Below are 24,244 nucleotides of genomic sequence, written 5' to 3' on the forward strand. Positions count from 1 at the left end.
CTTTACAGGGGCAACTGGCACCTCTTACGGCACAAGGAGTAGGAGCCTTCCTCTGCCTTCCAGGCATTTCCCATGCAACAAAGCATTACTTGATTCATTGCCTCTCTCACTGACCCTTTCCCCAATAGTACATAGGAAAGCCTTAACTGGTCAGGACATCGTGGTGACTATGCCCGGGCCACACTTCCCCTGCTCATTCTGAGGTCCCGAATTAGCGTTCAGAGATTGTGCCCCCCCCCACTTTGAGTGGGAACGTCCGAGGATTCCACAGCTCCCCCCCCTCCCCAGTTGTCTTAATGGTACGCTCCAAGCACGAGCTCCCGGGTAACGGAAATAAGCCGCAGGGGGCGGGACCCGTTGCTCAGGGTAACGGAAGGACGGAAACGGCAGGTTGCGCGGGTTTTTTGGAATTCAGTGGCTGCGTTGAAGTGGAAGTGACCGGCTAGAGGAGCTTCGCGCGTCGCAGGGGAGGAGGGACTCAGCTCCCGGGAGGTAAGGGGTCTGGGAGGACAGGACGGCGCCCCTTCCGAATGGCGTTCTGGCTTTTTCCTTGGCCCGAAAGAGTCTGTGCCCTGGCGTCTCCCGTTGTGGCCTTTAGCGTTTCCTGCTCCTCGGGCGGCCTACAGCCTTGGCCCTCTCGTTAAATTCTTCCTCTCCATCAGCGTTCAGCTCCTACGTCTGAGACATTTCTCTAAACCCGTTTCGCCTTTGTAGCTCGGTCACAGCGATTATCCCCAGCTGCCTTGTTTTATAGTTTCTCTGTGTTTACTTCTCGCTCTCCGAGAAGCCCGGGTGCTAAACCCGCGGCGTCTCCCTTTCGTGGTGCCTCACTAACCTCAGGGCCTTTGGACAAGGAGTCTGCTATCCGCACAGGGACTTAACAGCCACCTATCTGTGTGCTACTCAATTCTGGTTTTAGGACTAATTTAGCAAATGTACCTGCTGAAATAGAAGGAGTTCAGCATCTTCCCTTTAGGGCTGGACGTTTCTTTGGTTGATATCCCTTTTCTGAATCCTCTACCATTCAGCCCCTAATAGAGGGGCTAATCGTAGGTAAGAGTCCCCAGTAGTACGTAAAAGCATGGGTTTTGGGGTCTGGAATTGGACAGACTTAGGTTTCAGTTCTACTTCTGCAACTTACTAGCCTTCTAACCTTTGGGGGACGTTCCTTAATTTCTCTGAATCTCAAATGATCTTCATCTGAATTGGGAGTAATAGCACCAACCTCAGAGGACTGGTGTGAGGATCAATGTCATTTTCCCCACAAATATTTATTGGGCACCTATTACGAGCTTACTGTGCTAAGTCTTGGAGATTCAGTGATAAAACCAGAGGTGGCCCCCTGCCCTCTTGGAGTTTGTAATGGAGTGGGAGATGTAATTCTTAATCTAATAATAAGTGTAATGTTAAAAGTGTGGTGATGGTGAGAGATTACAGTTGCCTTGAAAGAATGTAATAGGGGAGTGTTTAGACTGAGCTTGTAAAGGAGTGTGGGATTGAGCTGAGACCTGAAGGATTTTTAGGAATTAACAATAAAAAGATCGGTGGGCAGGGGATGAAAGAAGGGGTATTTATTTTTATATAAGTTCCAGACAGAAAATCATGTGGAATTGACTGTGGCAGGAGGAACTTGGGGGTTTGAAGGACTGAGCAGTTCAGTGTAGCTGGAATATAGAGTGATGAAAAGGAATTAACATGGACCAGCCATGAAATTAAAAGACGCTTAGTCCTTGGAAGGAAAGTTATGTCCAACCTAGATAGCATATTCAAAACCAGAGACATTACTTTGCCAACAAAGGTCTGTCTAGTCAACGCTATGGTTTTTCCTGTGGTCATGTATGGATGTGAGAGTTGGACTGTGAAGAAGGCTGAGCGCCGAAGAATTGATGCTTTTGAACTGTGGTGTTGGAGAAGACTCTTTTTCTTTTTTTTGGACTATGAATATGCTTTATTGGAGAAGCAAAGAATAGACACGCTAATTGCTCATGGGGTCAAGATCACAGTGCAGATACAGACACACAGATGGCAAAGAGAGATCAAGCGATGATCCTGCTGCTCTTCCAACAACGTGGTGTCAGCTTCAGGAAGCAAGCCTTTTCTCTGCCAGCTGTCAGTCCAGGAGGGAGATTAAGGAAGATACAATCCATCACCATGGCCAAAGGGAGGACAATGGGAGAGCCTGGATCTTGTTTCTTGGTCCAGATGAAATCTGGTGCTGTTACTTCCACTTGGGTGGACACTTCTGCTCGCTTGGTGGGCATGGTGGCCCAGGAGGGCATTTCTTCTGGCTTAGTGGAGGTGGGCATGGATGAGGTGGGCAAGACTCATGGCACTTGGGTGGGCACACTTTTGGAGGTGGATGGCAGGGCTCCTTGCACTGATGGTGATGCTGATGCTGATGTTGATGCGGATGCGGATGGGGATGCGGATGGTCAGACATCTTCCTGGGTCTCAAGGAATCAAATCCAAGCTTGTTCCACTTGCTGCAGTGAATCTGAGATGAGGTGTCTAGAGTAGGCTGCAGGCGTCCTTCCGTTCTCCCGAAGGAGAGGAGACCTGGAGAAGACTCTTGAGAGTCCCTTGGACTGCAAGGAGATCCAACCAGTCCATTCTGAAGGAGATCAGCCCTAGGATTTCTTTGGAAGGAATGATGCTAAAGCTGAAATTCCAGTACTTTGGCTACCTCATGGGAAGAGTTGACTCATTGGAAAAGACTCTGATGCTGGGAGGGGTTGGGGGCAGGAGGAAAAGGGGATGACAGAGGATGAGATGGCTGGATGGCATCACTGACTCGATGGACATGAGTCTGAATGAACTCCGGGAGTTGGTGATGGACAGGGAGGCCTGGCGTGCTGCGATTCATGGGGTCGCAAAGAGTCGGACACGACTGAGCGACTGAACCAAACCTTTATATCCTGACGTCAGGATTTTGGACTAATAATGGAAAGCCACCGAGTAGTTTTTAAGATGAGGATGAATCACAAATCTGGTTTGTGTTTCAAAGACATTTTAGCTGCTGGGTGGGGAATGAGTTAGGAAGCTGTGTAGTAGTTTAGGTGAGAGATGATGGTGACTTTGGAATAATGTGGCAGTAGTGAATCTCAGAAGTAGACTTGAGAGATGTTTGGGGACACAGGACTTGGTAGTGGATGTGAAGGATGAAGGTGAAGTGGTTAAGAATGTTGCCCAGGTTTCTTGTTTCAGCAGCTGGGTGGATGATGGTATAATTTAGGGAGATTGAAAGCAGCAGGAAATACAGGAGGAGGTTTTCTTTCCACCAGTCTGCATTGCCCTCTTCTCGTAATACTCCCATAGCTACTCACTGCTCACTAAATCCTATCTGCCTAATGTGCTTCCATTTCACCCTTTCCTTTGCAGTCTCCAGAGTCAGGCCCCAACACCAGCCTTTGTCACTACCACTAAAATAGCTCCCAGTAGACTCTTAGCCTCTGCTCTTCTTCCTTATTCCCTCCCTACTTTAATCTGCGCATTGATGACATATTTAGTTTCCTCAAACACTGTTTCAGTCTTGTCAGATTCTCTTTTACTCCAGAACTTTTTGTCACTATTACTTACAGAATAAGGCCTAACTTCCTTAATTCGACATTTGAGATCTTGCACAGCTTAGCCCCTCCCTTTTACTAGCCTTCCTTCTCACTGCTCCCCTAGTTGAACTCTCTACCTCAGGCTACGTACTCATTTTCCCCGAGTAAGTTTTTCACATTCTCTTATGAATGCCTTTGTTGACAGTACCTTCCTCCCCAGTAATGTACACCATGTGGTTCTGGTGACTATCTACATTTAATCTTTAAATTCCAGTTCAAGGTTTCCTTTGCTAGGAAGCCTGCTTGATGTTTGAGCACACTTTTATTTCTTAGCCTTGTTAACTTCTCATTTATTTTTGTACCGTTTAATTGGTATAAATGTGTTTACAGTGCTATTGCTTTATTCATTTATTGTGTATGTGTAGATAATAGTATATATTTGCAATACTGTTAAATGACAGCTTTGTTCTAGGTAGCATAATGGGTAGATACTTAAAAAAAAAAAAAGAAAATGTGAACAATTGAATTATGAGACGACTTAATTTGACTACAGCTTTCTAATAAGGAAATTCCAGGGGATTCTCCAGATTCTTTGGTTTGGTTAAGAATCACCTACTCCTACAGTTGGTAGTCCTTAGCCTGTTGAGTATTCATTGTGTACATAACATATTTGAAATACTCAGTTAACAAGTAGAGAAGGGAAAAAATCAAACTTGTTTACTTTTGGGAGTTTTATCCAGCTCTTGACATTTTTCCTTTTCAGTTCCTTGTTTGTGCAACAATGGACCAGAAAATTTTATCTCTAGCAGCAGAAAAAACAGCAGATGGCCTACAGGAATTTCTTCAAATCCTGAAAGAAGATGATGTGAGTATTGGGAAGCAAGTTCTGCCAAAAGTAGATGCCAGGCATGATGAGAGATGTAAGGGACATGTTAGAATTAATTCTGCCGCTTCATCTATCCCCCACTCACCTTAGGAGACAAGGGTTTATTTGATAACAACTCATAGATGTAACAGAGGAGGCAATGGCACCCCACTCCAGTACTTTTGCCTGGAAAATCCCATGGACGGAGGAGTCTGGTAGGCTGCAGTCCATGGGGTCGCTAGAGTTGGACACGACTGATCGACTTCACTTTCACTTTCCTGCATTGGAGAAGGAAATGGCAACCCACTCCAGTGTTCTTCCCTGGAGAATCCCAGGGACAGGGAAGCCTGGTGGGCTGCTGTCTCTGGGGTCGCACAGAGTCGGACACGACTGAAGTGACTTAGGAGCAGCAGCAGCAGCACAGATGTAAAGAAATGGGGGAGAGGAAGAGATATGGACTACTTAAGGGCATTTGGAGAAGGCAATGGCACCCCACTCCAGTACTCTTGCCTGGAAAATTCCATGGATGGAGGAGCCTGGTGGGCTGCAGTCCATGGGGTCGCTAAGAGTCGGAGACAACTGAGTGACTTCACTTTCACTTTTCACTTTCCTGCAGTGAAGAAGGAAATGGCAACCCACTCCGCTATTCTTGCCTGGAGAATCCCAGGGACGGCGGAGCCTGGTGGGCTGCTGTCTATGGGGTCGCACAGAGTCGGACATGACTGAAGTGGCTTAGCAGTAAGGGCATTTGTGTACATTTATACAACTATAATTTCTTGGGAACATACAGTTTAATGAAATCAACCCAATTTGAGATGGAGTGCTTAAACAGATCAATTTTCATAAAAGAAAAAAAGTTAGCAGTTATACTTCAACAAAAATACCAGGCCCAGATAGTTTTTCAGGAGGCTTCTACCAAACCTTTAGAAATCAGAGGTAAGATCTAGATAGTCCCAGTGCTACACAAGTTGTTTTAGAGCACACATATTACGTAATGTATGTATATACATAAGGAAAGCTTCCTGATAAAGACAGCTTGAAGGGGCTTCCATTGGTGAAATGTGAACATCAAAATAATCAAGTTCAGTTATGAATTATAAACCACTGAAATATAAAGAAATCTGTGAGTCCATATTGATAAAAAAAAAATAAATGGTGGGAAAGGTTCTTGCTTACCATAAAGTTAGAAAATCGTCATTTGGCAACAGTCATGATCAAGATTGGATCAGGCAGAAGCAGCAGTGGATGCTAAATCCAGGGAGCAGTTTTTTGAACTTTTTATTTTGAATTGATTTTAGATTTACAGAAAAGTTGTAAAAATAGTAGAGTTTCTGTATAGTTCTCTCCCCAGTGTTAACATCTTACGTAATAATTTCAGTAAAATTTTACAAGCCAGGAAGTTAATATTTGTACAGTACCTTTAGTGAGACTAAAGAGTATTTGAACCCTACCTGGTAGTTTTTTCACTGATACCCGTTTTTTTTTTATGTTCCAGAATCCCACTCAGGATCCTACACTGCACTTAATTGTTATTTTCCCCTGATTTTCTGCAATCAGCAACTGCTCCTCAGTCTTTCTCTGTCTTTTGAGAACACTGAAGAGTTTTGATCCATTATTTTGCTGACTGTCTGATGTGTCTCATGATTGGACTCAGGACATGCATCCTTAGCAAAAAGACCACAGAAATGGCTCCATGCCTTTTCACTGTGTGTTATATCACTGGGCTTGTGATGTGCCATACCTGGTGATGCTGACTTTGAGAACCTGATATTAGAGGTTGCTGCTGGGCTTTTTCATTATACAAGAGAAAGTGAGATGAGGAACACGATACTTGCATGGTCTTAAAGTTACTTCCACAAACTGCATACTGGTTGCAAAGGGAGGGGAAAAAATAATTATAAAGTGGGAAAATCAGGCAACACATTTGACTGGGTGATCAGACTCATACTACCAGTGAAGGACAGATGGTATCACATGCCTCCAGGTGTAATACTCCAAGAAGGACACAGTATCACTTGTATTCTGGCCAAGAATGCGTAAACTCAAGTCTACTCACGAGGAAGCATCAGACAACAGAAAATGAGGAATGTCCTGTCTTATAAAAATCTATTTTCACGGTGCCATTAACTTGGTAGTTCCAGTCTGTCCACTAAAAGAAAAAATGTTAAGCCTTCCAATATAGCAAGGATACTTAATCTTACTTGGGGCTTTTCTGGTGGCTCAGATGGTAAAGAATCTGCCTGCAATGCAGGAGACCTGGGTTCAGTCTCTGGGTGGGGAAGATCCCCTGGAGATGGGAATGGCTAACCCACTCTAGTATTCTTGCCTAAGGGAATCCCGTGGACAGAAGAGCCTGGCGGGCTACAGTCCATGGGGTCACAGAGTCGGAAATGACTGAGTGACTAACACACACTTGGTTTACTTTTGCATTTTAAAATGCAGTAAAAAGGTAACTGAATAAGGTCAAAAACTAAGACTGCAGATCATGTAACTAGAGGGAGGAGGACGAAACAGGAATAGAGGACAGGAGGAATGGGAGAGAGCCAGCATTTGTTTGGAACCTGCTGTGCACTAGAACTGCACAGGGTCCTCTCTGCCTGTCATCTAATGTAACCCTTCTAGCAGTGCTTTGAGGCAGGGACTAGACACGCATAACAGGTTAGATAACTTGAGGTTGTAAAGCTAATATATGGCAAAGCGAGGATTCATATCTGGGTCTTCTGATTCTGGGGCCAGTTTTTTCCCCGTATGCCATGTTGCCTTCTCTTAAAACTGAATTTTTTCAAGAAGAGTCAGGGTTTCTCAGCCTTGGCACTGTGTATATTTTAGAGTGGATAATTCCTTATTGAGGGAGGTTGTCCTAAGCATTGTAGGATGTTTAATAGCATCCCTGGCCTACACCCATTAGGTGACAGCACCCTTCCAGTTATAACAACTAAAAATGTCTCCAGACATTGCCCTGTATACCCTGCCTGGGGTGGAGGTAAGGGGGTAATCCCTGGTTGGGAACCTCTCCTCTAATAAGGGTTATGTCAAGGGCTATTGGAGGTTCCAGGCGGAGCAGTCAGCTACTTCCTTATTAAGTATTTAAGAAGGGAGAGAGAAACTCCAGTCAGAAAGACCAGGCACATGTAGAAGGCTTCTGTGGTAGTCCTTTGTCTGGATATTATCAACCTCATCTTCTCAGTTTTTTCTGGCTGCTGCTGCTTAATCACTGAATGTTTGTGCTTTTTTTATCTTTACATTTTCTCCCTGGATGATCTTACATGTTCCCATTGACCTCTTTCCTCTCTGAGCTCTACTTTGGCATATCCAGTTATCAACTTGACATCTCCACTTGGATATCTTAGAAATAGTAGTTCTGAGCCCCACATCAGATGTGCTAAATCAGAAACTGCAAGTGAGGGTCTCTGTTTTAACAAGCCCTCTGGAAGATTTAGATGCTTGCTTAATCCCAAATTTTCACCATGTCAGTAAATGGTGTCACCATCTAGCCAGTTAGTTGCTTAAGCCAGAAATTTGAGTTCTCCTTAATTTTTCTTTTTCCTTTATCACCACAGCCATTTCACTTCTAAACCATGAGGAAATCTGTCTTTGTCTTAGTCCATTCAGGCTGCTATAACAAAATACAGTAGACTGGGTGACTTATAACAACAATTATTTCTCATAGTTCTGGAGACCAAAAGTCCTGGATGATGGTTCCAATATGGTCAAGTAAGCGCTCTCTTCTGGATTTCAGGCTTCACATTGTACCTTCATATGGTAGAAAGAGCCTGGGAGCTCTGTGGGATCTCTCATAAGAGCTCTAATCCCATTTGTGGGATTTCCGTCCTTATACCTATTCACCTGGCAAAGTCTCCACCTCCAAATACCATTACAATGGGTCTGAAGAGTCCAACACATGAATTTTGGAGGACATAAACATTCAGACCCGAGTAAAGTCCTCCTGATCAAGCTCTCAAATATATCTTCAGTGTACTGATTTTCAAATTAAGGTGGGGTTATATCCCAATAAACCCATTTTAAGTTGAAAATATACATTGAAAAATATCGTAAATCGAAAATGCATTTAATACACCTACCAAACATCGTAGCCTAACCTTACCTTAAATGTGCCAAGAATACTTTAATATTAGTCTTCAGTTGGGTAAAATCATCCAACAGCCTGTTTTTTAATAAAGTCTTGAATATCTCATGTAATTTATTGAATACTGTTCTGAAAGTGAAATACTGAATGGTTGCATGGGTGCAGAATGGTTTAAGTGTATTGGTTGTTTATCCTTGTGATCCCAAAGCTGATCACTAGCCCAGGAAAGGGCAAAAATTTGAAATACAGTATCTACTGAAAGTGTATCACTTCTGCACCACTGTAAAGTTGAAAATCAAAGTTGATCCAATGTTTTAAGTTGGGGACCACCTGTACTTCATCTTACAAAGTACTTCAAACTACAGTAGCTATTTTTACAGTTCTGAGGACTAGAAGTCCAGGATCACAGTGTCGGCGTTGTTGGTTCCTACTAAGGCTGTGACTATCCGTTTCACGCCTCTTGCCTAGCTTCTCGTCGATTGCTGACAATCTTTGAGATTCCTGGCCTTGCATCACCCACCCGTGGTCTCTGCCTTCATCTTCACATAGCGTTCTTGCTTTGTATGTGTTTCTGTCCCAAGTTTCCCATTCTTCTAAGGACATTAGTCATATTGGATTAGGGCCTACCCATGTGACCTCACCTTAACTAATTACACCTACAATGACCCTGTTTCCAAATAAAATGACATTCTGAGGTGCTGGGGATTAGAACTTAAGCATGAATTTTGCAGGGGAACACAGTTCAGCTCATGACTTCTCTGATGACGTCAGTGTAGGCCATTATCTCTCTATTGATCACTGTAGCAATCTCCTAGCGTATTTCTAGTTCATTCTTAAACCCTTCTATAGTGTAGTTTCTGCCATAGGAGGAAGACTGATTTATTTTTTAAACATCTGTCATGTCCCTCTCCTCTTTTCTCTTTAGTTACTTCTATTGCATTTCGACAAAAATCTGAACTTCCTACCATGGCCTACAAGATTCTTATCATCTGGTTCTCTCGAAATTCATCTTGTGCCACTCTTCCTTACTACTTTTCATCCAAATTGGTCTTTAAAATTTTTTTTCAGGCCATCCAACTTGCCAAACGCCTTGCTCCTTCAGGACCTTTGCGTGTAACAATGCCTTCATCTGAAGTGTCTTCCTTTTCCCCCTTTGCATAACCAGCTTTTTCTCATCCTCCAATTCTCTATATGGAAATGTCCTCCACCTCAGAGAAGCTTTCTCCCTGACTACTCTAGCGGAAGTTGCCTCCCTTTCCTCAATTACTATCTGTTTCAGTCTTTTCAACCATTTCTTTTTCTGATTTTTTTTCCTGTTATCCTTTTTGCTTCTGTCTTACTGTAAACTGAGTCAGACTGTGTCTGTCTTGTTCATTCTTGTATACCTAATGCTGAGGAAGAGGAACATATTCAGAGTATTTGTTGAATGAATGTATATCCCCAAGAACATAGCTCAATACCTAGTGCTGATTAAATACTTAATAAATGTTTGTAGAATGAACGTATGAATAAATTTCATCTTGACCACCCAGTATCATCTTATGATCCACCCTCTATAATGTGAACACATATCTTATTTTTGATGCCTGGAGTTTCTGAAAGATATGATTCTGACAGATGAGCGTTTTTCATATTGGGAGTTTAGGTCATTCAAATAGGGAAATTGTTGCCAGACTTGTACCTTTTCCTTCCGTTCTTTGTAGCTGACTGACCTCCTTCAGAATCAGGCGGTGAGAGGAAAAACTGCTGGAGCACTGCTGAAAGCCATCTTCAAAGGTAATAATAATGCCTCTTCTCTCTCTGGGTTCACTGGTATGTTTGTTTACTTTTGGCTCCTATTGCTACTCTTTGTATTGCTTGAAGCCCCGCTGAAACTTTTCTGTTTTGGGGATTTTACAGAATCAATAGCACTATCTTGTGGACTTAAATAATTTTTCTAAGGCAGGTAGAAGTGGCTATCTGAGATTGTATTGCTAGTTTTAGAACCTGTAAAGGTTGTACTTCATAAAATACGGTTTGGTTTACTTGTGCTTTTAAGCTTGTGGAGAACGGCAATGTTTAATACTTAATCTGTGTTTAACAAGAGGCTAGGGAGCTCTGAGTTAAAGAAATGGAATACCTTAGTTGACTTATTTAGAGATGCTTAATTCCCAGTGGGGAATATTTGTTTCTGTATCTTGAACAAGGGCCAGTTTTATATTGTGGCAGATTGTAACTCACAATCATTTTATAAATTGTAGTAGAATAAAATTCTATAAGCACAAATTAAAAGTGGCTTTAGACTCTTAGGAGGTTATTTTAACTTGGTTTATTTTTCTTACCCCCTCAAGTAATTGGGTCTTGCCTTGCAAGGGTTCAAAAACACATATTTAAAATTTGGAAACTTTTTAAATGACTGTTCTGTAGAAATATCTGAGACCAGGAAGTAACAGAGAATCAGGAGCTGCTGCCTATGTATACTAAGTGAAAGTAATAAGAGTAAAACTGGGAACAGATTATCATGGCTCCCACTTGTGTAACTAACCTTATTTTTACCTTATTTAAAATCATAGATTTGGAAATCTGAGTTTCAAATTAGCATGAATTATCGAATATTTATGGAAACTGCCTCATAACTATTTTAATCCTGTTAAATCAGTGCTGTGAAGGACCAATAGTTAGCTAATGATACGTTTTATAAAATTGAGATATAATCCATGTACTAAAAAATTCACCCTTTTAAAGTATATATTATTTTATTGAGATGTAATTGACATCATAAAATTCACCCACTTAAAATATCAATTCATCGGCTTTTAATATATTCACCAAGATGCACGCCTGTCAAAATTTTCGAATATTTGTATTATCCCTGAAAGAAACCTTACATTCCTTAGCTGTCACCTCCTAAATTCCTGATCCACTCCAGCCCTAAGAAACCACTTATCTGCTTTCTGTCTATAGATTTGCCTATTCTGGATATTTCATAAAAGTGGAATCATACTGTATGTGTCCTTTGTGACTGGCTGCTTTTACTTCCTGTAAGGTTACTAAGATTCGTCCATGTTGTAACCTGTATCAGTATTTCATTTATCTGTTGAATAATATTCCATTATCTGAATAGATCATACTTTTCCATTCATGAATGGGTGGACATTTAGGTTATCTACACTTTTTAGCAATTATGAATCCTGCTACAAATTTTTGTGTAAAACATTTTCATTTCTGTTTGGTAAATATTTAAGAGTAGAATTGCTAGGTCATATTGGACACAAGCGAAGCGCCTTAGTAGCAGTGGCAGCATGGTGACTCTGTGTCTAAGTGTTTGAGGACTGATGAGCTGTTTTCCAAAGCTGCTGCATCCTGTTTCCATCACTATTGAATAAGAATTCCCAATGCCCACATCCTTTGTCAACACTTGTTATTGTCTTTTTCATTCTAGCCACTCTGGTGAGTGTGAAGGGGTATCTAATTGTGGGTTTGATTTGCATTTTGCTGATGGCTAATGATATTGAATATCTATTCTTGTGCTTACTGACCATTTGTATGTCTTTGGAGAAATGTGTGTTCAAATTATTTGACCTTTTAAAAATTGATTGTCTTTTTATTACTGAGTTGTAATATTTAAATGTTCTAGATATAGGTCCCTTATTAGATGTATGAATCACAAAGTTTTTTTCCATTTTAGGTTCTTTTCATTTTTTTAATGGTATCTTTTGATGCATGAAGTTTTAAATTTTGATTTTTTTTTAATTAAAAAAAATTAATTTTTTGTAGCTTGCACTTTTGGTTTTTATCTAAAAGATCATTGCTTAATCCAAAGTTACAAAGATTTATACCTTTTCAAGATTTCTTGAAAAGATTTCTTGTGTTTTCTTTTCAAGATTATAATCTTAGCTTTTACATGTAAAACTTTTATCCATTTTTGAGTTAATTTTTGTATATGATGTGAGGTAGGAGTCCAGCTTCATTTTTCCCCATTTTTTTCTTCTTTTTAAAAAATATTTATTTTATCTGGCTGTGCTATGTCTTAGTTGCAGCATGTGGGATCTAGTTCCATAACCAGGGATTGAACCTAGGCCGCCTGCATTGGGAGCACAGTCTTAGCCACTGAACCACCATAGTACCTTTATTGAGAATCAATTGCCCATAGATGCGAGGGTTTATTTCTGGACTCAGAGTTGTATTCCCTTGATCGAGATGTGTCTCTTTGTGTCAGCACCACACTGTCTTGATTAGAATAGCTTTGTGGTAAGCTTTAAAATTGCGAAGTGTAAGTCCTCCACTGTTTTCTTTTTTAGAATTAGTTTGGATATTCTGGGTCTCATGAGTTCTCATATGAATTTTAAGATTAGCTTGTCAATTTCTGCAAAAACGGAAACTGAGTTTTTGGTAGGGATTATGTTGAATCTATCTATGGAAAGTATTGCTATCTTTATATGTCTTCCATTAATAAACATGACATATCTTTCCATTTACTTAGGTTCTTTTTCATTTCTTTCAACAATATTTTGTTCTTTTCAGAGTACAAGTGTTGCACTACTTTTATTAAATTTATTCTGAAGTATTCTTTGAGTGTGATTGTAAATGAGATTCTTTTCTTAATCTTCTCATTGTTCAGTGCTAGTGTATAGAAACACAGTAGATGAGTATATTGATCTCATATCTTGCAACCTTCCTGTACTTGCTGATTAGTTCTAGTAGTTTCTTTTTTGTGGAGCCCTTATAAACAAAATTATGTCATCTTCAAATAGATGTAACTTTACCTCTTTCTCAATCTAGATGCCTTTTATTTTTCTAACCTAGTTACCTCAGTTGGAACCTCCAGTACAGTATTGAATAGAAATGCTGAGAGTGAACATCCTTGTTTTTTTCCCTGATTTCAGGGGGAAATCTTTCAGTTTTTTATTAGCAAGTATGATGTTAAGTTAGTTAAGTCTCTCACTTAGTCATGTCCGACCTCTTTGCGACCCTGTGGACTGTAGCCCACCAGGCTCCTCCGTCCATGGGATTCTCCAGGCAAGAATACTGGAGTGGGTTGCCATTTCCTTCTCCAGGGGATCTTCCCGACCCAGGGATCGAACCCAGGCCTCCCACATTGTGGGCAGACACTTTAACCTCTGTGGTTTTTTCATGGATGCCCTTTATCAGGTTAAGGAGTTTTCCTTCTATTCCTAGTTTGTTGAGTGTTTTTTTTTTTTTAATCATGAAACAGTACTGAAATTTTCAAATGCTTTCTCTGTATCTGCTGAGGTGATCATGTGACTTCTATCCTTTATTCTATTTATGTGGTATATGAAATTGATTTTCATACATTGAACCAGTATTGTGTTACTGGGTTAAATCCAGTTTGGTTAGAGAGTACAGTCTTTGTTTTATGTTGGTGAATTTAGTTTGCTAATATTTTGTTGAGGATTTTTGCATCTGTAGTCACAAGGAATATCATTCATAGTTTTCTTAGAATGTCTTTGTCTGCTACTGCTGCTAAGTCACTTCAGTCGTGTCCAACTCTGTGCGACCCCATAGACGGCAGCCCACCAGGCTCCCCCGTCCCTGGGATTCTCCAGGCAAGAACACTGGAGTGGGTTGCCATTTCCTTCTCCAGGGCATGAAAGTGAAAAGTGAAAGTGAAGTTGCTCAGTCGTGTCCAACTCTTCGCGACCCCGTGGACTGCAGCCCACCAGGCTCCTCCGCCCATGGGATTTTCGAAGCAAGAGTACTGGAGTGGGGTGCCATTGCCTTCTCCGGTCTTTGTCTGGTTTAGGTATAAAGGTAATACTGACCTCATAGACTCAGTTTGGAAATGTTACCTTCTCTTCTGTTTTTTTGGAAGAGTTGCTGTTAATTCTTTAAATGTTTGGTGAATTCACCGGTAAAGCCATTTGGTTCTGGACTTTTCTTTGTAGAAGAGGTTTTATTGCTAATTCAGTCTCTATTTATAAGTCTGTTCTGGTTTTCTATTATCTTTTTTAGTCAATTTTGATAACTTTGTGTCTTTACAGCAATTTATTCATTTCATATGTTGTTTATTGTATTACTTTATTTTTTTTTTAATTTCTGCAAGATTAGTAGTAATGCCACTCTCATTCCTGATTTTAGTAATTTGATTCTTCTCTCTTTTTTTCTTGGTCAGTCTGAAGATTTTTCAACTTTGTTTATCTTTTCAAAGAAAAAGATTTGGTTTCCTTGATTTTTATTATTCTATTCTTTCATTTATGTCTGATTTTATTTTTATATTCTTTTCACTTGGTTTGACTTTAGTTTCATCTCTTTATAATTCCTTATGGTAGAAGCTTGGGTTATTGATTTGAGATCTTTTTTAATGTAGGTATTTACAACTGTAGGTTTCGTTTTAAGCTCTACTTTAGCTGTATTCAATAACTTTTGGAATGTGTTTTTTTCTTCCCATTCACCTCAAGGTATTTTTCTCTCTTTTCCTGCTGACTTCACTCAGTGATGATGTTTTGAAGTATGTTACTTAATTTGGGTTATTGGATCCCGAAAAGCTTTAAGAAATATTAGAAGGTGTTCCTTCTTCTGCACTATAAAATTATTTTAAAAATTAATGGCATGGATGGAAGTGTACAGAAAAACTGGTATTTCAGTTTTCTGTCTAAATTAAAAAACTTTTTCAAAGCTCCTAAATATTGGCTGTTCTAAGTACCATAGTAAGTATTTTGATAATTCTGTTTCTGTATTCAACTGCAAAGCTGTTTGTTATTCCTGTTTGCCCTTCAACCTTGTCAGACTTCTTCCTTTTTTCTTTCTTTGTTTCTGTGCTACCTGTTGAAAATGATAAGGTTTACCCTGTTCTGAGGAAGCTGGAGCTCTTAAGAGACTTAAGATATACAGTTGTTGTATCCAGTTGTTGGAATCAGGGGATTTACAGAAAGAAGTAGCATCTGAAATCACAGGATTGCTAATGCTGGAGGTGAGATGGAAAACAAAACTGTTTTGGTTTTGGTTGAATTTGGAGCGGGGTTGGTTATATGTTGAGGGAGGGAAAATGTAAACGTCTCAGACCCACCATAGTTCCTACTTACAAGTAAGAACTACCGTTCTAAAACAAAATAGCCGATGAATGAGCCATAAACCACCTAGATGTTTATGTTACGTTTCCAGTATCATGGACATGTGTCTCTTTCAAGAGCTGGAATATTTAAGAACATCAGGGAACTAATGGAAGATCCTGACCTTTTGAAATCCTTTACCAGAGCAGAATGATTCCCTGAATCACTTTTAGAACCCGTTTTGGGCTTCAATGCCAGTTCTGTCAACTCAGCAAAAGACTGATTTTTGGAAAGAGGTATCAAACATCTAGATATCTGCTGAATGTTTTTTAACCCCATGAACTTTAGGTTCACCGTTTTCCGGGACAGCTATTGGTTGAATTAGCCAATGAGTTTGTTAGTGCTATCAATGAAGGCAAGCTCACAAACGGAAAATCTTTGGAGCTGTTGCCCGTCATTCTCACTGCCCTTGGTACCAAAAAGGAAAATCTGACTTATGGAAAAGGTAATTTTTCTTCCAATTTCAGTGGCTTGTTCTTTCTTCACTTAATCGGATTTATTCTTCAGTGTATTTTGCATTTCTAGGTGAACTAAGTGGGGAAGAATGTAAGAAGCAGTTGATTAACACCCTCTGTTCTGGCAGGTAAGTCCTTAATAATATGAAGAATTTTTCTCAGGACTATAAGTCACCAAAAAAAGGAATACCATTATTTTGGGAATTTATATCACTGAAGTTTTAGTCCATTTTTTTGTTTATGATTTACCACTATAAAACCATTTAGTCTGTGATGAGTTTTTGAGAGAGGTTATTTGCTGTATTCTTTATTCTAACATTATACATATAGTCTCTACTTACTTAACTGTCATCCTAACACAGCAATTTAGCCCTATAGTATTATTTGGAGTCCCAGGGTCTTCAAGGCTAGAAAGTCACCTTGCCACTATCTTTTATTTTGGGGCGGGGGGGATATATAAGTGATATTTTTATCATTAAGCCTGATATTTGTATCTTTAAACCTGAAATACAAGTGTCTATGCTAAGGAAAAACTGCATTGTATAAGAAAGTCTTCATACATGAACATTTCAATACAGAAATTTGTGACTAGCTTAAGGACACAATAATAGAGATATGTAAGTTGTGGTATGTAAGCTATAAAAGAGCCACTCCATGCAATTTATACCCATTAAAAATGAAATATATAAAGACATATAGCGAAGATGAAAGATCTTTGTGTATATATGTATATATATAGTAAATCCTTAATACGTGTTTTTATATATATAGCCTGAAATGAATAGAATACTAAGTTACATAATACTGTGATTATACTTCAATATGTTGAAAGGAACTAGATTATCCAAACCAGAGATAACTGCTTTCATGGTTCATAAGGTCTCTTACAGAAATAATTTTAAGCATGTATCAGCTCAGGTATGTTTATCCATTTATTCTTAATTACACAAAATATTATTCATTCTACATTGTAATGTACCTTGCATTTTTCATTTAACACATATGTTCATGTCAGCATATACTACTTTACATCATTCTTTTTAATAGTTCCATAGTATTCTAATATTTGGCTAATCTCTAATTGTTAGATTATTTAGTTTTTGCCAGTAAATAATATTGGCTATTTGGGTTTTTGCTATTATAAAAGATGTTGCAGTTAACATTCTTTTATGTCTGGGTGACCTTTTATAAGCATGTACATGGGATATATTCCTAATAGTAAGCTGGGTGGCTCTTTGGTTATGTGCATGTTTAAAGTCGGTAAGTAGTATTGCCAACTTGTCTTCCCAGAAGGATTATATCAGTGTATGTTCCACAAAATAGTATGTGAAGTGTTTGTTCACCAAAATCTCACCAGCACTGAATGTCATCAGGCTTTGATTGTGCCAGTCCAGTAGGTTAAAAGCTGTTATTTCATTGTTTTAAATGTCATTTCTTTGATGTTATTTCCCAGTAGCAGCAAATCAAACTTGAAATGGCCCTAATTCTTTTCTTCCTTGCTAATTTTATAAAGTAACATGTAAATAAGTTAAAACAACATAAACTTTTCTTTTTCATTTTTAATCAGATGGGATCATCAGTATGTAATCCAACTCACCTCTATGTTCAAGTAAGTATCATCATTCCCTTCTTTTTTAATCCTGCTGTGAGAACTTACCTGCTAGAAATTGAAATGTAGTAAGCTCAAATACCACTGTTCCTGAGTAAGAGTATTGATACCTCTGTTTTCTGTTACAAGATTTCCCCCCACCCTTTTTTGCTTTAATTTCTTATTTAAAGTATATGATGTTTTATTTCCAAGATAACTTTGCTGAGGAAAGATTATTGGTTTCCTTTAAGGTTCTCCATTAGAGAAAAATCAAAAGACGCAATTAACAACATTCTGATATCTCCCAAATTGGTCTCTAACCTTTAGAATCTTTGATCCACAGGGCTGTCCCTCTGACTACAGAAGAGGTGGAATTTGTGGTGGAAAAAGTGTTGAAGGTGTTCTCCAAATTGAATCTTCAAGAAATACCACCCTTGGTCTATCAACTTCTGGTTCTCTCCTCAAAGGTATAAATAAAATATTTTTTTAAACTCTGGTGTAATGACCAATTATTACCATTCAGTTTATTCATACTCTTTATTTTATGTACTAGGACATAGAAACTTTCATTTCACATATGACAATTTGGTCTACTAAAAATGTCATGGTCCTCAGAGTGAATGTGTGTTATCTCTGGTCTCGTGTGTGTGGTAGGAAGAGGGATGAAGAGCTCTGAAAGGGTGGATTGTAGGCCCCTTAGAGTCTGATATTAAGATGTATTTCAAACTCTGTTTCAAAAAGTGTTTTTATGAAAGTGTTCTATAAATTCTTAGTGTGAGTCTAGCTTATAATTTATTTAAATTCATACTTGAAAATTCTTTAAGTTGAAAAGTAGTTTAACTTGCCCTTATTTATTTTGTTTTATTCTTTTTCAGGGAAGCCGGAAGAGGGTCTTGGTAGGAATCATAGCTTTCTTCAACAAGCTAGATCAGCAACACAATGAGGAACAAAGTGGTGATGAGTGAGTCAAAGAGTATAGAAATAAAATCATTTTTCCAAATTCATCATCTCGTTATCTAACTCTTCAGTCCCTACCTTCCCCTCAGCTGCTCAGTAATAAAGTTAAAAAATAGTGTAGTCTCCTCAACTCTTATTTTAATCTTTCCTGGAAAACAGCAATAATGACTCTGTAGTTATAGACTTCAAAGGCATTTATTAAGTGTTTACTCTGTGCCAGAAGCTATTGGACCTGGGACAGTGATGAACCAGTCAAAGTTCCTGCTCTCATGGAGAAATTTTAATGAGAAAAGAAAAGAAATGACAAGAAAAGTATTAGAGTGGAAAGGGCTATGCATACGTTTCAAGTGGATGATGTGACAGTGACAGCATGGCTACGTTAGGTTGAGGGGTCAGGGAAACCTCTGAGAATGTGCTGTGTTACCTGAAGCCTGAAGGATAAGAGCCATAATATGTAGCTCAAGGAAAAAAACATTCTCAGTGGAAGAGTTAGTCCAAAGGCAGGACACAGCACGGTATGGCTGGAAAAGAGTTTTTGAAGCAAATATTTGTAGAATGCTTGCTGTGTGCCAAGTACTGTTTTTTAGCACTTTAAACTTCACAGCAACTCCATTTTGTCTCTCTTTTATACATGGAGAAACCAAGGCACAGAGAAATTAAGGGATTTCCTGGGGTTATATAGCCATAAATTGGTGGAGCTGTGATTTGAATGCAAGCAATTTGTCTGCAGCATTTGTGCTTTTAATCCTATCTCAATCTACTAACCTGGAATAACAATTTTAAGTTGTTGTACTTGAGCAGTTGATGAGAAGTTGTTCTTGTATACTGAGTCAGGAAAGACTGACAGAACAAGCAGGTTTAGAGGAGAAGAAGCTCAGTTTTTACCATGGAAGTTTGAGATATGTATTAGTATCTTATATGAAGGTGCTGAGCAGGCAGTCTGGAGTTTCAGGGAGAGGTTGGGACCAGAGATACAGATTGGAAGGGACTGAAGCCTGCAGGCTCTTTAGGGTCCCTGGGGAAGTTGTGAAAAGAGAAAAGGAACCCAAGATTGAACTCTCAGAGGCATTCCACCACTTGAAGGATGAGCCAGCACAAATAATTTGAGGCCAGTGACAGTGCCCCAGGAGCTAAGAGAAGAACATGTTTCCAGAAAGAAAGGGATTAACTGTGTCAGATCTACTGAGGCTTTAATTAGGGTGAGACTTGAGTATTGATTTTGACAATGTAGAGGTCATTTGTAGCCCTTGCAAGGATAATCAAATAGCATTGGAAGGGAGGTTAGGGAGGGCACAGAAGCTTAATTGAGTTGGATTTAACTGGGGAGAGGTAAACAAGTGGAAATAATGACCATAGACAGTTCATTCAGGAAGTTTCATGAAAAGGAGCAAAGAATAAGTAGATTTTGTACTTTCTGCCTGCCTCCAGTGATCCTGTTAGTTCAGCCTGAGTTTTTCTATTCGTTCATATGAGCAAATGCACTGTTGTCTCTTGGTCAAGCTATAGCTCAAACCTTTCTGTTGAATCTTTTAGGTACTTGGATCTTATTACTGTACCATTGGATGAACTTCGTCACGTGGAAGGCACCATTATTCTACATATTGTGTTTGCCATCAAGTTGGATTTTGAGCTAGGCAGAGAACTCCTGAGACACTTGAAGGTAGTAACCAGACTCTTAAGGTGATCCAGGATCTCTATGAAACAAGGACGTTTGAACTCAAGCCTCTTTTTATGCCGTTTAATGACTGGAAACCAATACATAGAAATACTATAGAAAGACCCTGGGTCTAGAGGGTCTCTTTTTTAACTTTGAAAGTGGAAGATACATGATACCACTACATTTTTAAGCAAGTCCCTTTTTAAAACCAGACCTTAAGTGTTCTAGTGTTTTTCTGTTTGTTTGTTTGTTTAAAGATGAAGACTGTTCTGTAGGAAATTCAAAATTTAGCCTTAGCTCCATTATTATATGAACTTCACTCTTGACTTGTTTCCTTATTTGCAAATTGGGGAAATTGTCTCTTTCTCATAGTAAATCATGGAGTTTTGTGAAGCTAAGTCATTGTTAAATATTTGTGAAGTAGTAAGATAAAAATTAGAAATGTTTTGAACTCTTAAGTATTTTGCTACATTTACCTTATCTCACCTCTCTCAAGTATATTTTTTCTGAACCATTTAAAAGAAGAAATATTGACACTTCAGTGCCTGAATATGTCCACATGTGTCTCATAAGAATAAGGATTAATACCTTTTTATTGAATTTTTTAAGAATCCTGCCCAGTTTTCTTGTGTCTCATATTGTCAGATTTGTCTTATTGTCTCCCCATGATTAGATTCAAGTTAAACATTTTTGGTGAGAATATGTCTCAAGTGCTGTTGTGTTTTTTCTCTTGTTGGAGTCAGCAAACTTTCTCTGAAGGACCAGATAAACTATTTCAGGCTTTGCGGATGACATGGCCTCTGTCACCACTACACTACTCTTGTAGCAAGAAGGCAGCTGGAGACAACACATGAATGAATGAGTGTGGCTGTGGGCCAGTGAAACTATATGGGCACTGAGTTTTAATTTTATTTAATTTTCATGTGTTATGGAATACTATTACTCCTTTGACTTTTCTCCCCTCAACAATTAAAAATGTGAAAAGCAGTCTTAGCTCATGGGCTGTACAAAAAAAGGTGGTGAGCTAGATTTGTCCCAGAGGCTTTAATTCTATTGCATCACATCAAAAGGCTCATAGTATCAGGCAGTCTTAGCCAAATCATTTTATTAAGACAAGGACCAGCAGTTTTCTTCACTTGCAAAGATATATGTTTCCCTTTGTAATTAGAAATTAATCCATGGGGTCATAATTTGAGACATGTGAAAATCCTTTCCTTAGCAATCTTCCACACAGTGGATTTTGGTTTCCCATCTATTAATGATTCTTGTCCTAAATCAGTAATTATACTGGGAGTTGCAAAATGGTAGAATTAAAATCAGAAGTTTTTATTGGTCATTCCTTCTAGTTGGTTTTCTGTGAAAAGAGCCCCACACCTCCCTCTTTTTTTTTTTTGAATATTGTTATGCAACCATGAACCTTTTAAAATTCCATGTACTCATAAACAGTACCCAGAATGATCCATATTTGGCCATTTGGATCCCTGAGGTTGGCTTATGTGTCCTTCTAACATGGCCATGTTAGTCTTTGAGCACTTCCATGGCGTAAGCTATCCAAAACACACCTGTGCTTTCCTTATTGCATCTGATTTCTCCAAGGAGCCTCAGGTCCCTTTTGTAGGAGAAGATATTTAAAGACCAAATGTGAAAAGTAGCCTTTAAAGCTCCTTTATCTTCTCTGTGTCTATATACTCTTTTTTTATTTAGGTTTCTAGTAACTGTTCTTTTCAAAGAACAAGCTTTGTATTTGTTTACTGTTTTATTTTTGTTTTTTGGTTTTCTCTTTTATTCATCTTTGATTTATTTTTTTCTTTTGTTGTCTGCCATTTCTTTTAGGGCTCAAAAACCTATTTTTTAACTTTATTGAGTTACAATTTATGTAATATAGAATACACTCATTTTAAAGTATAATTCAGTGATTTTTCTTAAGTTTACCCAGTTGTGCAACAACCATCATCATAATTCAGTTGTGGAACATTTTCATCACCTTGTAAGATCCTTCATGCCTGTTTCTATAGATTTACCTTTCCCAGACATTTCATATGAATGAAATCACTTAATATATAATCTTTTGTGTATAGCTTCTTTCATTGAGCATAATTTTTCAAGGTTTTTATCCATGTTGTAGCATTTACCAGTATTTCATTCTTGTTTGTTGTTGAATGGTCTTCCACTGTGTGTGTGTGTGTGTGTGTGTGTGTGTGTGTCCGTTGATTAGATGTCCACCAGTTGATGGACACTGCAGTTGTTTTTACTTTTTGGCTATTAGGACTAATGCTGCTGTGAACATCCAAATGCATGTCTTTGTGTAGAGACATATGTTTTCATTTCTCTTGATAGATACCTACCAGTAGAATTTCTGGGTTTTGTAATACATTCATGTTTATATTTTAAAGAAACTACCAAACTGTCCTCTAAAGTGGCTACAACATTTTACATAGCCACCAGCACTGTATGAGGACTCCTTTTTTTCCCACATCCTGGCCAACATTTGTTACTGTCTGTTTTTTTATACCTATTCTGATAGCTATAAAACAGCTTATTGGCCATTCTAATATCTTTGGTATTGCAGAGTCAGACATGACTTAACAGCTGAACAGCAACATCAACAATCTTTGATGAAATGTCTATTCAAATCTTTTCCCCATCTTTTGATTGCATGGCTTACACAGTTTTAAGATTTCTTTGTATATTATGGGTACAAGTCCTTTATCGTGTATGTGATTAGCAAATATTTTTTTCAGTCTGTGGCTTGTTTCTTAATGGTGTTTCTTTTGAAGCACCAGAGTTTTGATTTTTAATGAGGCCCAGTTTATCAGTTTTTTACTTACATAAATTATATTTTTGGCATTGTATCTGAGAAATCTTTAATCCGAACTCTTGAAGATTTTCTGCTGTGTTTCCTTTTATTTTTTTTTCTTGTTTCCAGTTCTTTATATATAAACAAATTCTATCCTTCCAAATGTAAGCTATACATTACTTCCCCCAAGTTTATTCAATTCACATGTGAAAAAATTATGATTTAAAATACCAAGCTGTGTTTCCTTTTAAAAGTTTTGTAGGCTTTTTTTTTTTTTGGTCATACTGTGTTATATGGGATCTTAGTTCCCCAACCAGGAATTGAACCTGCACTCCCTGAATTGGAAACACAGAGTTAACTGCTGGACTGCCAGCGAAGTCCCAAAAGTTTTATAGTTTTAGCTCTTAGGTTTAGGTTTCTGATCCACTTAAGGACCTGTTATTAAGTAGAATATGTTGTATTTTTCAAATGTAAGTTATGACTTCTTTTTGGTTTGTCTGTTCTAGGCAACACAGCAAGGAGATTTCAGCAGTATTTGTCCTTTCAGCATCGCCCTCTTGCTCTCTGTAACAAGAATACAAAGATTTGAGGAACAGGTATTTATGAGTGACTTTTGGTTTCCTTCTGTAGTTGATAAGGAGTGTAAGAGCCTGTTTATCCTTTCCTAAATAATTTCACTCCCATCCTGCCAGCAGCAAATTCCCCTGTAAGAATGTAGGCCCACACTCTTCTCTGGGAGCTGCTTGAAGACTTCTTCAGATACTTGATTTATACTTCTGTTTCAAACTATGTGGCAAGCCAGAGGCTGAGATGGGAATAGCAGTGGGAACATCACACAGTCCAGGTAGCAAGAATGGCAAGTTTAGCTGGGTATTCATAGCAGTCGTATTATGTTGTAGCTTTCTAAGAAATATTCCTTGACCAAGTTGAAATTAATGAGAATAGGTTTCAACTTGGTCAAGGAATATTTCTTAGAAATATTATTTGCAAGAATGAAAATATAAAATCCTTTACCCTTTTTTCTCATACGTGTTTCCCTGGGTGTGGGTAATATTGATTTTTAGCCATTTTTCTCTCAAGTCAGGCATGTCTTCAGCTCCTTTTAAGTTCTCACTGAAAGTTATAATTTTTGCGTCATGCTCATCTAGTGAAACAGTTATAGGGATATGAGTGTGTGGCAGCAAGTAGGAACAGTTACAGGGTTAAGATTCTCTAGTATGGGCTATACATTTTTGCTTCATTTT

General features: G+C 38.6%; 1 protein-coding gene and 2 non-coding genes across 7 annotated transcripts in view; 2 read left to right on the plus strand and 1 right to left on the minus strand.

Annotated features, from left to right (window-relative positions):
• Positions 1-406: 406 nt before the first annotated feature.
• FANCI (FA complementation group I) overlaps positions 407-24,244 on the plus strand; it is a 64,608-nt gene continuing 40,770 nt past the window's right edge. For 3 of the 5 annotated variants that reach the window (XM_005221829.5, XM_005221830.5, XM_010816963.4), the window contains exons 1-11: positions 407-492; positions 4,309-4,410; positions 10,201-10,273; positions 15,277-15,407; positions 15,835-15,991; positions 16,072-16,129; positions 17,569-17,610; positions 17,933-18,056; positions 18,465-18,550; positions 20,080-20,206; positions 23,507-23,596. In XM_005221829.5, the coding sequence (XP_005221886.2) occupies positions 4,327-4,410; positions 10,201-10,273; positions 15,277-15,407; positions 15,835-15,991; positions 16,072-16,129; positions 17,569-17,610; positions 17,933-18,056; positions 18,465-18,550; positions 20,080-20,206; positions 23,507-23,596 (972 nt within the window). In that variant the 5' untranslated portion in view covers positions 407-492; positions 4,309-4,326. Of the gene's footprint in view, positions 493-4,308; positions 4,411-10,200; positions 10,274-14,776; positions 15,145-15,276; positions 15,408-15,834; positions 15,992-16,071; positions 16,130-17,568; positions 17,611-17,932; positions 18,057-18,464; positions 18,551-20,079; positions 20,207-23,506; positions 23,597-24,244 lie in introns of those variants that run through there. The other 2 variants (NM_001191454.3, XM_059879064.1) reach the window with 2 other exon arrangements.
• On the plus strand, positions 23,903-23,976 carry MIR2363-1 (microRNA mir-2363-1). Its single transcript, NR_030947.1, has one exon. It is a non-coding gene; the product is annotated as a microRNA mir-2363-1 (primary transcript).
• On the minus strand, positions 23,904-23,975 carry MIR2363-2 (microRNA mir-2363-2). Its single transcript, NR_030953.1, has one exon. It is a non-coding gene; the product is annotated as a microRNA mir-2363-2 (primary transcript).

Source organism: Bos taurus, chromosome 21 (assembly GCF_002263795.3).
Source record: "Bos taurus isolate L1 Dominette 01449 registration number 42190680 breed Hereford chromosome 21, ARS-UCD2.0, whole genome shotgun sequence".
Classification (NCBI taxonomy): domain Eukaryota; kingdom Metazoa; phylum Chordata; class Mammalia; order Artiodactyla; family Bovidae; genus Bos; species Bos taurus.